The 16030-nt window shown below is 42.7% G+C and overlaps 1 protein-coding gene across 1 annotated transcript; it reads left to right on the top strand.

Annotated features, from left to right (window-relative positions):
* Positions 1-1013: 1013 nt before the first annotated feature.
* LOC147895239 (small ribosomal subunit protein eS1y-like) lies at positions 1014-15503 on the top strand. Its single transcript, XM_087383554.1, has 7 exons — positions 1014-1160; positions 1244-1291; positions 1385-1490; positions 14243-14380; positions 14467-14652; positions 14750-14950; positions 15038-15503. The coding sequence occupies exons 1-7, from the start codon at positions 1150-1152 to the stop codon at positions 15137-15139; spliced, it is 792 nt and encodes a 263-aa protein (XP_087239680.1). The 5' UTR covers positions 1014-1149; the 3' UTR covers positions 15140-15503.
* The last annotated feature ends 527 nt before the right edge of the window (positions 15504-16030 follow it).

Below are 16030 nucleotides of genomic sequence, written 5' to 3' on the forward strand. Positions count from 1 at the left end.
ATATTAAGAGATGCATTAGATTGCCACATGCATGAAGATGGACTTTAAAAAGGAGAACTAAATAAATATGACATTGAGGCTACAACAAGTTCAAGGATAACTTGATCCAGTAGAGAGTACAAGCAGCTTCCATGAGTACTACTCTTACAGGTAGACAACTGTGGTTCTGAGAATAAAAATAGATACTTGTTTGCATTCTTGTCCTTGCTTGTTGCACGTGGAGTCTTTCAAATGATCGAACTAGGGTTCTTGATGGTGGGACATACACATGAGGACATTGATGTGTATTAAACAATCCCTGGACGTGCAAACTGTGGAACAAGATTGCTCATTTTGGATCTCACACAGACGCGATTCTCTAGATGTGCACGGTGTTGTAGAACTCAAGAATTTAATGACCCTATAGTTGATTTTGGATGAGGTGGACTCTAAAAAATTATAATATAGTTGATCTTTGTTAAAGTGGAAAGTCTAAAGATACAAGATGGTTGATTTTGGATAACCGTTACTTGACGAAGAAATGATTAGCGAGATACTACTGCCCTTGTTATGAATCGGGTTTGATGTTGAGTTTCACAACAAAGGGCTTCGACAAATACGCATTCCTAACGACCTTGCTACATTTTGGCCGGTAATATAAGTTATAATAGTAGCACTTGTATTGAAATCTTGCCCTTGTGTATTCAAGCGCGGAAGATGGATGATTAAACCGTTACTAACAAAACAACAACAAGAGTTAGTGAGAAGAAAAAAGAGTCAGAGCAGGGTCTTTAATTTAAGAACATTTAGGGAGGAGTAGCCGGACGACACGTGCAGCCAGCCAACAGGCATCAACCAACAAATAACCTCTTGATTGTTTAATACAAAAGAAAACTCTTTCGCTTTCGAAGCAGGTGTCGCCTTCACTAAGGCCTCCCTGTGGGGCAGGACAATTTTCGCTTCTACTGAGCGTTGCCTTGACTGAGGGGAAAAAAACTTGTTGTCTGGAGGCAGAAGTAAACCTAGGGCAAAGCCAGGGTGTAAGTCAGCCTAGGGTTTGGGGTCAGAAAAAAATAGGCCGAAGCTAGGACTGTGGAGTTCTTTTGGGAGAGGCAAGGAACTCATCAGCTCCGTGTCTCCTTTGTTGCTGCTTGCCTTTGCTGCTTGGCTATGGCTGTCGGGTACTTTCTTCTCTCCGATTTCATTCCATTTTGCCTTTTTGATCCTTTGCCGCCTTTCCTCCTTCACGTTTTTCTGCTTTCAGGAAGAACAAACGCATCTCCAAAGGCAAGAAAGGCGGCAAGAAGAAAGTGTAGGTTTTTCCTGCTTCCCTCGCGTCTCGAATCGCCGTGTGCAGCTCGTGGATTTCAGAACCGCTAATGCTTGCTGTCAATTTTCGATGCAGTGTCGACCCTTTCTCCAAGAAGGACTGGTACGATGTCAAGGCTCCGACAACCTTCACGCAGCGTTCTATTGGGAAGACTCTGGTCACGAGGACGCAGGGAACGAAGGTGAGAGCATCTGGCCTGTACCGTTTTTCGTCAACGGACCTGTCTGCCTTTTGCTCGTTAAAGTTGTTATTTCACGAGTTTCAAATTGGTCAGGCGCATTTAGATCGTCTAAGGGTACATGTGTAGGATACGTTCTTTTTCGAACAAGTTTGTAGTTCGCCGATGGTTTTCCGGCCATCGCGTTACTGTATTTGGATCCAACTGTCAAGATAATATTGGGAGAGTTAATAATCTTCACGTCTGGTATTTACAGTGCATTGACACTTAAATTGTGTTTTTTCCTCTGATGCAACATGTCACAACGTGTCGTCGACTGCAATGATCAATTTGTTAGAGCTTGTCCAACTTCCACCTCCTTATCAACTCCAGAATGACGGGATGCAAGCTGAAAGGCTTCTCGTTTCCATGTTTTATGCTTGAATTTACCGTCTTGACCAGGGAGGGGAATTTCTCATCCACAAATATACTTGATCCGAAACGTGAGTTGAATCCGAAATCCGATTTGTTGTTGTGGGTGACTCCGGGTCCCGCGGAACCAAAGGATGTATACGAAACTAGATCAAAATTTGTACATGGGACTTCTATTTTGTGGGAGAAAACACGTCTTCAACTTTAGTAATGCTGTCTATTAGAGCACCATTTTGATGGAAAACTTTCAAAAGATATGCATGGAGGTAGCTACGATTAGCCTTTTTGTTGGTTTTGGCGTCACGTCAAGTAGATGACATGGACAAAGTTGTGTCAATAACATTAAATATTTAGGGGATTCGATTTACAGAAGGGCCTTGAGAAGAGAATAGGTGTCGTTAGGGGATGCGATTTAAAGAACGCTCTTGAGTAAGGAATTCTAAGCTACCATTGCCCGTAGGAGACTAGATGTTAGCACATGGAAAGTACTCATAAGGCAAAAAATGTACATAAAACACTATTTGTGGCTTGGATTGAAGGATAGTGTCCTTTTCTATACGCATTATACGAGTCTATAATACGTTTATTGCGTTCAAGCAAAGCCCACATGGTACCTACAAAAACAATCGTAAGTTTTGAAATTGGAGGTAGTGAGTGCTATATTGACTTTGGACTACTTGCAATGAATTAGTACTAAGGGTCAACAAAAGCTTGTAGAGGAACAAGTGCTTATAGTTTATAACAGTCTCTGGTTTCTATTACATGTTTATTAGATCAAGCACCACTCATTTTTTTGGATGAAGTGGATTAGTTTTTTGAACTAAGAGAGTTGCTATTATTATATGTGATGAACACATAGCCATTTACATTAGATTCATGAAAAGAAGTATGGAGACATGCTTTAGAAGAACTATGAGAAAGATTTTGTTCCTTGTTTCCATCTCTCCCTAAAGTGGAGACATGCTTTAGAAGAACTATGAGAAAGATTTTGTTCCTTGTTTCCATCTCTCTCCCTTTAGGGAAAAGATGATTGGGAATTCTAAAGGGGGAGAGGATGATTGGGAATTTTGTTGATTTAGGTTTATATTTTTTGGATTGTTAGGTTTAATGGACAATGAGATTTGTAACTAAGGAGAATTGTTTATTCCTATTATATATATGTGGGTTCCTTACAAACAAGGCATGCAGATCTCTAAACTGTCTTCGGGAGGTGCTTTTCTTGAAGTGCCACAATAGTAAGTCATTGTTGAGCTCATAAACCACAATATGCAATGAACATATAGGGTCACAACCCACAAGTTCAATTGGGTGGTTATTTCTTGAAGCCCCAATTTGTCACATGATGACACATGGGTGATGGCTTAATTTGTGGGCTTCTTAATCACGAAGAATCCACACTATGGTCAGCTTGAACACCACATACTATTGACAATGCATAAACAAAAGGTATTCCTTGCTCATACAGTGCTTGACAAGGATATTTGTGAGCATATAAGTAGAAGATATTGATTTGTCATTCAAATTTAGTTTGATAGAGTACTCATTGATGCACACATAGAAGACATCAATCATCCTTCCCTTGATGTCTTTCAGTCATCGCTTGGCTCTTTATCGAGGCCATATTTGCAGATAGAAATAGGTAAGCGAATCTCCGGGAGCTCACGCAATAAAATAAAAGCAAAGCGCTACGCTTCAGCTTCGTCAACAAGTGACCTACGACCAATCTTCTCACATTATCTTTCTCAGCTTCATATTATGTGACATGTCAATATAAACAATTTATCATTTGCCATCCTAATTGAATTGCTTGACAACCAAAACTACATTTCTTTGTTCAAATTGCACACATTTAGTCACCTTGTCTCACAAGCTCGGATCATCAACTCTGATATCAATGTCAAGTTCCTTGTAGAAACTTAGTACACTCACACGATCGCTTCTTGCTGGTGCTTTTACAGGGGTTGATGGGTAAGCTGGCATGACAGATGAAGCACTTAGTGACACGACCCCGGCACTTTTGAAACCTCTGACTTGCAAGCAAACACAAGAACATACCAAACGTGAGGAAATTGAACGGGATGCGATCCCGAATCAAGAGATGTCCCCTTTGAGCCACGAGCTGAGCTATTGGCACAAACTCCCAACCAGATCCTAATCAGCTTGGTGTCCCATACCACCAGGTGGCGTTGTGAAGCTTGGGATCTGCTGTTGGGCCTTGGGCTACGCTATGATGCATGCGCGTGTTTGCGACTCAATCCAGGATTAGAACTAGTACCTAGGAATGAGACTTGCTTCCATTGGCTCCCTCAGAACTGAACCTTTGGGCCTCTTTTATAGACTCGGGCCCAATGTGCCAAAAATAGCGAAGACCCCTAATTGGTTTGTACCCTTGCCACTCAACCTGAGAATCAAGCTTGCCTAGCCCTAAGCCTCCCTAGGCTACCTGAGCTAGTCTTGTGTACCCAGTACACGTCAGATACCAATCCGTGTTCATGACATACTTTCCCTCCTCTAAGAACTCACTCTTGAGCTCGCTAAAAAACCTGGGAATGTCTTCTGGAGGTTCTGTAATGTCTCCCATGTTACATCCTTCTCAACACGATCCTTCCACTTGATCTTGTTTTCCGTGATAGTTCTATTACGAATTTGTCTTTCACGAAATTCAAGAATACTCTCAGGTTCGTGTGGAATAAAAGTCAAATATGTTATTTTTGTTATTTCTTGAGGAGAAACAAGTTGATCATCCGTACCTAGTAACTCTTTCAGTCTGTTGACAAGAAACACTGGATGTACTTTAACATTAGGAGGCAATTCTAGTCTATATGCAATTGGTCCAATTCTTTTAATAACCTTGAACATACCACAGTATTTGGGGGATAACTTCGGAACCAAACCAGTACTTAGGCTCTTGGATTCCTTGGGAATATGCAAATATACCATCGTTCCTTCAGAGAACTCTCTAGGTGAACGATGTCTATTAGCATAAAATTTGTTCCGATCTTGGATACTTCTTATAGACTCCTTGGCAAACTGCAACATTTCTTGCATGTCTTGCAAGAATGGCTTTGCAGCATCATTTTGGATTCCCTTTAACCCAACCATAACTGGTGACTTAGGTTGAAACTCGTACATAAGCATAAAAGGACTGTAATCAGTACTCGAATGCTTTGTACTGTTATAAGCAAATTCTATGATAGGTAGACAATCTTCCCATGAAGACTGTTTCTTTGAAACATATGCCTGAAGCATATTTTCAACCAATTGGTTGACCTTCTCTGTACTGCCATCAGATTATGCATGATCTGAGGAATTCATACTAAGAGTAGTTTCCAACTTCTCAAAAACAAGTGTCCAAAAGTTACTTGTAAACTTCGAGTCCCTGTCGCTGACTATGTTAGAGGGCACACCATATAGCTTAAACAAGTGGTCCACAAACTCGTGAGCCAGTTGAACAGCTGAGATGGTTGTTCTAGGAGGTAAGAATCTAGCCATTTTTGTCAGATGGTCCACTATGATCCAAATGGAGCCATGACCCATGCGTGTTCTAGGCAAACCAGTAATAAAATCCATAGAAATACTTTCCCACTTATTACCTGTGATTTGCAATGTTTGTAATAAACCTGTGCTTCTAAGGCGTTCTGCCTTAGTAACGTGACAAACCCGGCAACCTATCACATAGTTTTCAATAAATGCACACATCTTAGGCCAATAAAAGGTATGCTTCACAAGAGACAGAGTTCGATGTATACCTGGATGTCTAGCACTAGGAGCATCATGCCACTCCCAGAGAATCTTGGATCGAAGATCCAAAACATCTGACACACATATCTTTCCATTCTGGAACAGGAAGCCGTTCCTAATTATCCACTAACCTCCCGTCGCCTGTATCGTAGGGGGCACAATCCTTGATTCTTGGTCAACCATGGAGCTCTCACTTGGACTTTCTGCCAATAAGAATTAAAATGACTATTAGATGCGCAAAGCCCTCTCAAGGATTGAAATAGGTCTGAGGATATTTTCGTAAATGACATAGCATTTACAAACTTGACTCGACTTAAGGCATCCGTCACACTATTCAGCGAACCCTTTCGATAACATATTTTAAAATCAAAATCTTGCATTAATTTTGCCCATCTAGCCTTCTGTCCCCTCAATTCAGACCCATCACACACATACTTGATTGACTGGTGATCAGTCAATACAAGAAACTTCGAACCATACAAGTAGTGTCTCCAAATTTTTACAGCATACACAACTGCATAGAGTTCTTTTTCTAGTATGGACTAACGATATTGGGTGTCGTCTAGCTTCTTACTCTCAAAAGTTACAGGTCTGTCCTCTTGGAATAAAGCTGTCCCAATCGCAAAATCACTCGCATCGGCCTCTAAAACATAAGGCCGGGTAGGATCGAGTAATGTAAGAATGGGTGCTTCCTTGATAGTTAACTTCAAGCTTTCAAAAGCCTTGTTCAACGCATCATTCCAAGAGATCGGTTGGGTAGACTTGCGTCCACGACTTTTCAATATGTTTGTCAGGGGTGCCGTGATGTGTGAATAATGACGCACAGACTTTTGTAGAAATAGCGTGAATCCTAGGAAAGAATAAAGTTGTTTCACAGTCTGAGGGATAGGCCATTCTAAAATCTTCTGATACGAGTAGATCAATGCTAATACCTTCAGAAGAAATCTTGTGTCCTGAGTAAATGATCTCCTTCATAAAGAAGTCACATTTACTCATCTTGGCATAGAGCTTACGTTGTCGTAGAATAACGTAAGCTCTATGCTTGTTTGTCAGGGGTGCCGTGATGTGTGAATAATGACGCATAGACTTCTATAGAAATACCGTGAATTCTAGGAAAGAACAAAGTTGTTTCACAGTCTGAGGGATAGGCCATTCTAAAATCTTCTGGATACGAGTAGATCAATGCTAATACCTTCAGAAGAAATCTTGTGTCCTGAGTAAATGATCTCCTTCATAAAGAAGTCACATTTACTCATCTTGGCATAGAGCTTACGTTGTCGTAGAATAACTAAGACAATCCAAAGGTGTCCAATGTGATCCTCTAGCATTTGGCTATATACCAAGATGTCATCTAAGAACACGACAACGAATTTGCCCAAAAAATCTCGGAACAAATCGTTCATCATTTGCTGGAAGGTGGTAGGAGCATTGGTAAAACCAAAAGGTAATACGAGAAACTCGTAGTGGCCATACCTAGTTTAGAATGCGGTTCTATCAGTGTGTAGCATAGATACGGATTTGGTGATAAGCTATACTTAGTGAAATACTTCGTTCCGGTCAAACGGTCTATCAAATCATTGGAATGAGGAAGAGGTTATCGATTCTTAATTGTCACTTTATTCAATCGTTTATAATCTATACACATTCTCCACGAATTATCTTTCTTCTTTCTTAAAAGGACATGTGCTCCCCAAGGTGATTTACTTGGGCGAATATAGTTTATATTCAGATAATTTTGTAGCTGTAAAGCTAACTCATCCTCCTCAAGCTGGCTCATCCTATAACGTGGAACACTAATAGGTTGAGCCGTAGGTACTAAATCTATGCGATGGTCTACTGTTCGTTTTGGAGGTAAACGTTCCGGCAGTTGAGCAAGGAATACATCCATGAAATCATCTAACAACCATCTCAATTCACGGTGTTGTTCAAACACGCTTAAATCATTCTTGTTATTAACAGAGACAACAAATGAAGAAAGCGAAATCAAAACACACTGATACACATCATAATGAGAAGTGTTTAATATGTTCCGAAGCTGCATCGTAGATACAATAGGTCCTTGAGAAGAGGAAATATTATCACACTGAATACAAAATTGGGTGTCCTTATCCAAGAAAGAAAGGGTATGTTCCTTCCATCCAATCTCAATATCGTGGGTTTTAAACCACTCTATTCCGAATAATAAGTCCACATGCTCCAAGTGCATGACATAGCGCGTAAGAGCAGCTGTGTAGTCTTGAATCGGGATAGAAAGCGCTTTAATCTTGCGATCCCAAAACTGCTTCCCAGCTAGAAGCTGCACCTCGTAGGTGTGATCGTTAGGTATCGTGGACAGTCCCATCTTCTGCACAAGTTTGTAATTAACAAAGTTATGAGAGCTGCCCGGGTCAAAGGAAATGTGAGCTCTTTAGTCCCTAATCTCTCCATAAACTCAGAAAAGATCGTGGGAACTAAATAACGAATTATTAAAAGTGCAATTATAAGAAAGTGGGCAGGTAATGATATTTACAGAAATACTTGTCATTGAAACTTGATATGCTCTCTTAGCTTTGGTACGTGGACCCGCATGGAGCTTCGGTCCCGACGCTTGCTTCTGATTCTTGTGCTTAGGACAATCATTCCTAGTGTGGTCCTCGTCCTTGCATATGAAGCAACGTCCTTCTTTCTTTAGCTTTAAGATATGAAGGAAACGGGCACGACCATTCTTTGCCTGAGTCTAATGTTTCTTGGAGGCATTGTCTATAGACTTTGACTCCTTGGTACCAGTGGTAGACTGGAAGAACTTCCTCTTGTCCTTCCCACCCGTGTCGGCAACTATGGTTCTCTTTGTGTTGGCCATAGTATCATCATATATGCGTGCATAATTCATGGCCTCTTGCAAAGTGATACACTTGTTCTTGATCTGTAACTTGTATGAGTCAGGCAAACCATGCACAAAGAAACCTAACAAGGTCACTGGATCCATCTTTGTAGCTTTGCTCTGCAAATCCCGAAACCTCTGAAGAGTAACCTTAAAAGTCAGACTCAGCTTGGACATATCGAGGGCTTTGAGCTTGCCTACGATATCGTAATCTTCCTCCTCCTTCAGAAATTCTTTCCTGAAGACCTCTTCGAATTCTATCCATGTTGTAGACTTGGGTCGGGGTTCCTTCCACCACAATAAAGCCTTGCTTGACATAAACCGTGATGCAAGCTGTATTTTCTTGTCATCTGGGTAAGGGTGAAATTGGAAGTGTACTTACCACTTGTGCAGCCAAGTGTCAACAACCACCTTGGTACAAGACTTCTGATCTCTGGAAAAAGGATCTGGAGTGATGTTCGGACCTAACACTGAAGCCATGGCATCCACATGCGTGAGCGCTTGAACAGTGCTAGTCAAAAGTGTGAGTGTAGTCTGAATCCCTTGGAGTTGCTGTGTCAATCCGGTTTGATTCGTGTTAACTTGCTCAAACTTTTCATCAAGAGCAGTGGTGAATTCACTGGGGGCTGTCTTCGTAAACAGATCATCGGAGAGACCCTGGTCATCCTCCACATGGTAGTTCATATCCTGGTCTCCCATCGCAAGCTTAGGGTCTACAGAATGAGCCACAACTGAATCGGATCTGATGAGAAGATAGGCTAGAGAAGAGAAGCAAGCAGGTGGCCTCGGAGCTAGGAGGTAGAACCGAAGTGAAAGCTGGCCAGGAAGGAGGCGATGGAAGAAAAGAAAGCTGGTCGATGGAGAAGGTAACCTGGCTGTGTTGAGCTGATGCGGCAGCTTGAATTCTTGGATCTGGGATTTCGCTCGTGGTTGTCCGTACGAAGTGCTGCAGCAGGCCGTACAGGTGGTCTGGCTCTCGAGCGTGAAGGTCAACAACCACCTTGGTACAAGACTTCTGATCTCTGGAAAAAGGATCTGGAGTGATGTTCGGACCTAACACTGAAGCCATGGCATCCACATGCGTGAGCGCTTGAACAGTGCTAGTCAAAAGTGTGAGTGTAGTCTGAATCCCTTGGAGTTGCTGTGTCAATCCGGTTTGATTCGTGTTAACTTGCTCAAACTTTTCATCAAGAGCAGTGGTGAATTCACTGGGGGCTGTCTTCGTAAACAGATCATCGGAGAGACCCTGGTCATCCTCCACATGGTAGTTCATATCCTGGTCTCCCATCGCAAGCTTAGGGTCTACAGAATGAGCCACAACTGAATCGGATCTGATGAGAAGATAGGCTAGAGAAGAGAAGCAAGCAGGTGGCCTCGGAGCTAGGAGGTAGAACCGAAGTGAAAGCTGGCCAGGAAGGAGGCGATGGAAGAAAAGAAAGCTGGTCGATGGAGAAGGTAACCTGGCTGTGTTGAGCTGATGCGGCAGCTTGAATTCTTGGATCTGGGATTTCGCTCGTGGTTGTCCGTACGAAGTGCTGCAGCAGGCCGTACAGGTGGTCTGGCTCTCGAGCGTGAAGGTGTAGAGGGGTTGGGATGTTGCACAATTTACAAGCTATGAGAGAAGGCAAATAGGCCAAACTAATAGCGGGAGAACAGGCTTTTAGTAAAGCCCTGCTTTTCTAAAAGCTCACCCTCCAAAAACGGAGGGATAGTGCTTTTTTAAGCCTCTAGGCCCCCTCAAAAAGCAATTGGCCTAGATTGCGTTCTAGTCCTATCCTGCTGCGCACCTTCTTGCGCTCCCCTTCTACCTGCCATCACAACCCCTGAGCAGCCAGTCGATGCGCGGGATTCTCTTTGGTTGGCCCCAGCAGTGCGCTCTCCTCTGACTCCCTTGTGATGCCTCTACTTGGACCTCACTACTTCCTCCTAACTACACCTCTCTCCCTCTCTCAACCTGTCACTTCTTGCAACGAAATCACCTTGCACTCTCTCTCTCTCCTTCCTTCTATCCCAATCTAATACCTACCTTAATCGATGAACCAATAGACACTTGTAAGGTTTGAGCACGAATTTCGAAATTAGGGCATACATGGAGAAAAAATCGTCCAAATTTCTCGCAACAGACCTCAGGAGTTGGCTTTGATACCAATTGACTCGACCCAAGCACTCTTGAAACCTCTGACTTGAAGCAAACACAAGAACACACCTAACGTGAGGAAACTGTGCAGGCTGCTCACCACCCAACCATGACCTCTACGGGATGCAATCCCGAATTAGGAGATGTCTCCTCCGAGCCACGAGCTGAGCTATTGGCACGAACTCCCAACTAGATTCTAACTAGCTTGGTGTCCCATATCACGAGGTGGCGTTGTGAAGCCTAGGATTTGTTGTTGGGCCTTGGGCTACGCTATGATGCAGGCGCGCGTCCGCGACTCAATCCAAGATCAGACCTAGCACTTGGGAATGAGACTTGCTCCCATCGGCTCCCTCATTACTGAACCTCTGGGCTCCTTTTATACACTCCGGCCCAATGCGCCAAAAATAGCAAAGATCCCTAACTAAACCCGAGAATCAAGCCTACCTAGCCCTAAGCCTCCCCAGGCTACTTGAGCTAGTCTTGTGTACCCAGTACACGTCAGATACCAATCCTTGCACATGACACTTGGGCTATGGTTGCTTGGAAGACAAGTATTCGACCTTGGGCAGAGAAGGGCATAGGTATTAGTGATCGAGAAATTGGATTCTTTTGGAGCCTGAAGTTGGCTTCCTAGTCAATATTTGTAGTCAGAGGAGACGTTGTGAGTGTTGGCACCTGCAAGGGGAGCTACTAGTAGTGTATATATGAGATCTATTAGGGCACCTAGAAGGCGTGGTTGCAGAACCATAGATGCCTTAGACTCCGGAGTCCCTCTCCACATTAGTGTCAATTCTTCTCTCTACATAATAGTCTCGGCAGTTCTTCAAGATGAAATCCCTCTCCACACTACTCTTCAATACCGGAGTCCTTCTTAGATTCTTCTTTTTGTAGCAAAACCATGACGGCATCATATTAGCATGGGTCTCCAATGGAGTCAAAGCAAGGGAATAGGGATAGGGGGGGTTGGGTTTTTGAGTGAGTGGTAAGGCAGAGGATTCAAATTGGTTTGACTTTTTGGGATGGAGCTAGACCAACTTTAATATGGGCACAATCAATCTTTGTTGGTGTCTTTAATTATGGGATGGCAGTTCGGGTTGGCTCTCATTGCATGTAGCAAACACTGCTTTCTTCTCCTATACCACACGCATTGGTACATGACATTAGTTGGATGAAACGGCTTGGATTCCTTCACGTGGGAACAACACTTCTTGAGAAGTAGGTGCCACAAGGTCCTCACCAAGTTTTGAGCCCGTCTGTAGATTGGCCTCCGCTATAATGTGCCTTATTTCTTTTGGTTGTAGCCTATGGATGCTTGCCCATAGGATTCGGTTAGAGAAGATGCAAATGGGGCCTGTTTCCATGGACCTTGAGCTAGTGGAGTTATTTAGCAGCTCAAAGGATTTGGCAATGCTCTCTCATAATTATGGCCAAAATGTGACGGATTTGGCAAGTGTCTTATTTGGGGCTTGATGCTTGGTTGATAGAGGGGCGGCGTGCTTTCCACATTGAGATGGTCTCCTTGACCTACAATATGGATGCGCTAGGGCATTCATGCGTTGCCCTCTCATTGTGATGATTGAACTCCCTTAGAGGAAAGCATTTGGGAGACGTTAGCTCATTTGCTTGTGGACTTGTCTGACGATATAGAGGACTTGCAATGCTCTCCCAAGATTGTGGTCAAAATGCAACGGATCTAGGTGGGTGGGACATGATGGCTTGGTTGATAGAGGGGCAACTTTCTACACTAAGATAGTCTCTTAGGCCAAAATGCAACGGATCCAGGTGGGTGGGACATGATGGCTTGGTTGATAGAGGGGCAACTTTCCACACTAAGATAGTCTTTTCTGCCTACAAGATAGATGGATTGAGTGCGACCCACCATGGCATTCAGCCCCGCCCCCGCCTCCCTTCTTTCTCTCTCAATAGTGATGACTTGAGTTCAACGAGGCACTTTTTACACCTATGGATCGAGGAATCCATTGGTTTTATAGCCCTCCACTGAAGTTGTTGGCACGTGTTCTTGATTGAGCTGGGATATTGACAAGCAGGTTGCATAGCAGGCAGCTGTCTTATGGTCAAGCGTCCCATGTATTGTTGATGTGTATCTCTTCTCACAGTTTTCTAATAGACTGTTCTCCTCCAGGAAGAAAAATGAAGTTGGATTTTGGTGCAGCCACCTTGTAGGTTTGGTTTCCGAAATCATTACGGATTGGTCATCTTACGTAAAGTATGTGAATATAGAACCTTTGCAAATTGAATTGGAACATTCTTGTCTTTATAGAAAATTGTCCTTTTCTTGAAAATTGAAGTGCTGGCTAAATTAGACACAAATTGTTGTGTAAATGGATCATGGATGCATAGTGTGTGTTTTGTGTGCATGTGTGAGCAGTCACTAGAATGGGGACATTCTGTGAACACCCAAATTAGACAGAAATTGTTGTGTAAATGGATCATGGATGCATAGCGTGTGAGTATTGTGTGCATAGTCGAGGGCATTCTGTGAACACCCAATGTTGGAACATAAACTCTTTGAGAAAGGCAGTTTTGACCTGGTATGCTGTAGCCTGTAGCATGACCTCACATTATAAACAGATATGCACATCCATGCATAAAAATTCTACTTGGACTTCAGAATTTTGTGAGGAGCCAAAAAACAACAATCTAATATGTAGCTTAAACACTGACATACATGGTACGATCTTATAAATAGAGTACAGATATGCCAGTCCTCCTTAGGAATGCTTTTTGTCAGGAATGCTTATGATTTTAGATTTAGATGCTCGTTTTGGGAGATACTTAAATGAATTCGTTTTGTCTTCACAAGCTGTTGTAGCTTGAATGAAGAGATTTTGGGCTACCTTTTGATTAGCCTTCTCCTTTAGTGCTATCCTCCATCATGGCTGAGTCTGCCCTTCTCCTCTGGAGTGACGACAGAAACTCAGTACAAAGACTTTGGATAAATGGATGCTCAAGTATGTGTGGGGGTGTGGATTTGTATGTGTGAGAGCATATGTTTATACTATGGTCTACACCCACTGTTCGGTGCTGATGACGTCAGTGGGGATGTCATAGTAGCTAGTGCCAGCTATGCGTGATGGAGTTTATGGTTTTCAGCCTTATGAGTGACTATCATGAGATTGAAACTGCACTATGTTCTGTTTGAGGATGAGTTTGGGCATGTTCCTGGATTCAGTTATATGTTTATGATGGTTCAAATTTTTGCAAAATAAGTCACCTCCCCATCTGTCCTGGTGGGGCTTGCTGCTCCTGAGAAGGAAAATGGCAATTTCTGGTAACCTCAGGGGAGACAATCCTGAGGCTAAAAACTGGGGCATAATTCAATGTGATGAGTTGTCACTTTGGAGACGTGATGGGAGGTCAGCATGTTATTTCATGAAGCTATGTGAAACTAAGCCCGTTGTAATCTTGCTGGTATTCTTGAAGGATTGGTGGGCACTAACATTTTTCTTTCATGCATTTTTATTTTTGACTGGATGGGTGTCAACCTGTCCCCTTTGCTCTTTGTTGGGAGAGTTTTTGTGCGTAAGGCAGGGTTGTGTGTTCTGCATGACACTCTGCTGATTCTTCTTGAGTGTTTTCTTGCAGATTGCTGCAGATGGGTTGAAGGGAAGAGTATTTGAATGCTCCCTGGCTGACCTCCAGCAGGATGAAGATCAGGCATCACGAAAGATGAAGCTTCGGGCTGAGGATGTTCAGGGGAAAAATGTGCTTACAAACTTCTGGGTGAGTCTCTTTCCCGGTTGTTCCTAGCTGTATCTTTCGGTGGAAAGAGTGACTTGCTGATTTATCATTTGTTGCACTGTGTATAGGGGATGGACTTCACTACAGATAAATTGCGGTCACTTGTGCGGAAGTGGCAGTCCTTGATTGAGGCTCATGTAGATGTAAAGACAACAGACAACTATACTTTGAGGATGTTCTGCATTGCTTTCACTAAGAAACGTCCAAACCAAATCAAGAAAACTTGCTATGCACAGACGAGCCAAATTCGGCAGGCAAGTTGAGCAGTCAACAGTAGTCACCTGTGTGGAATGAGACCTTGGATGCTATCTTGGGTATGTGTATGTGTATTGATGGGCTTGGTTTATGCAGATTCGGAAAAAAATGAGAGACATAATGGTCCGTGAAGCCCAGTCTTGCGATTTGAAGGAACTGGTTGCGAAATTTATTCCTGAGGTAATTGGAAAGGAAATAGAGAAGGCTACCTCTGGGATTTATCCTCTTCAAAACACTTTCATCAGGAAAGTAAAAATCTTGAAGGCCCCCAAGTTTGATCTCGGAAAGCTTATGGAGGTACATATGTTCTCCCTAATTCTGTCATACAACGAATAAAAATGCATTTTAAATATCTTATGTTGGTTTTTTGTCTTGATTTTGCAGGTGCATGGAGACTACAGTGAGGATGTTGGTGTTAAAGTCGATAGGCCTGTAGGTGATGAGGCAGAGCAAGAGGAGAAGGAGACAGAAGTGGTTGGAGCATAGGGGGCTTGCTCTGAAGGTGCAGCAATAGAAGATGCTTATTACATCACGCAACACCAGAAAGCTTAGGTCTCTAGTCTTTATTTGATGCTTATTGTAACACACACCACCCAACATGAGAACGGAGCTTAGGTCTTGATGAGTGCGGGACCAGTTTTATGAATATGAGAATGACATAGATGAATTTTTGGACTCTCAAGGAGAACGCAGGGTACAAGATTTATTGGATGATTAACTAGTCGGCAGGTTTGATGCCTATTGCATGAAACACCTCTAAGCATTAGAAAGGAGCTTGGGTCTCTTGATTAGTGTGGGAGCAGTTTTATCAATACCAAGGACATTGAAGGTGAGATGATTTTTTGGACTCTCAAGGAGAACGATTTATTGGATGGTAAATTATTTGAGGGGGAAGTCTACGGGAAAGGGAAGGGACTGGTTGAAGGTGTGGCATTATGAGTTAAAGTACAAAAAGCTAACCATGCAAAAACTTAATGGAAATGCGCACATAAGTCATCTGCTGCTTAAGTGAGGGCTGATGATAATCCTAGTGTATTTTATTACTGATGATAACTGGAAGGGAAGATCATGTATGCGGGTGATTGTTTCTAATCTCATAATGATCACTAATATGATAGGGCAGGCATATGTATGCTATACAGGAAATTACTAGCGATTGTTTCTAATCTCATATTGAACAGTAATATGATACGGGAGGCATATGTATGCTATACAGGAAATTACTTGCGATGGTTTCTAATCTCGTATTGAACAATAATATGATAGGGGAGGCATATGTATGCTATACAGGAAATTACATGTCAAAAGTAAAGAGGATTTTACCGTCATTCTCTTAATCTGTCCCCTCTCTTGAGTTGGGTGCTGTAATATGTACCC

The sequence above is a fragment of the Dipteris shenzhenensis genome, chromosome 13, assembly GCF_047967505.1.
Source record: "Dipteris shenzhenensis isolate YYH24624 ecotype China chromosome 13, Dip_SZ_1.0, whole genome shotgun sequence".
In the NCBI taxonomy this organism is placed as follows: Eukaryota; Viridiplantae; Streptophyta; class Polypodiopsida; order Gleicheniales; family Dipteridaceae; genus Dipteris; species Dipteris shenzhenensis.

Coding starts and splice junctions, on each gene's coding strand:
- LOC147895239 (XM_087383554.1), top strand. Junction 1,292..1,384: donor AAAGGCGGCAAGAAGAAAGT/GTAGGTTTTTCC, acceptor TTTTCGATGCAG/TGTCGACCCTTTCTCCAAGA. Junction 14,653..14,749: donor AGACGAGCCAAATTCGGCAG/GCAAGTTGAGCA, acceptor TGGTTTATGCAG/ATTCGGAAAAAAATGAGAGA.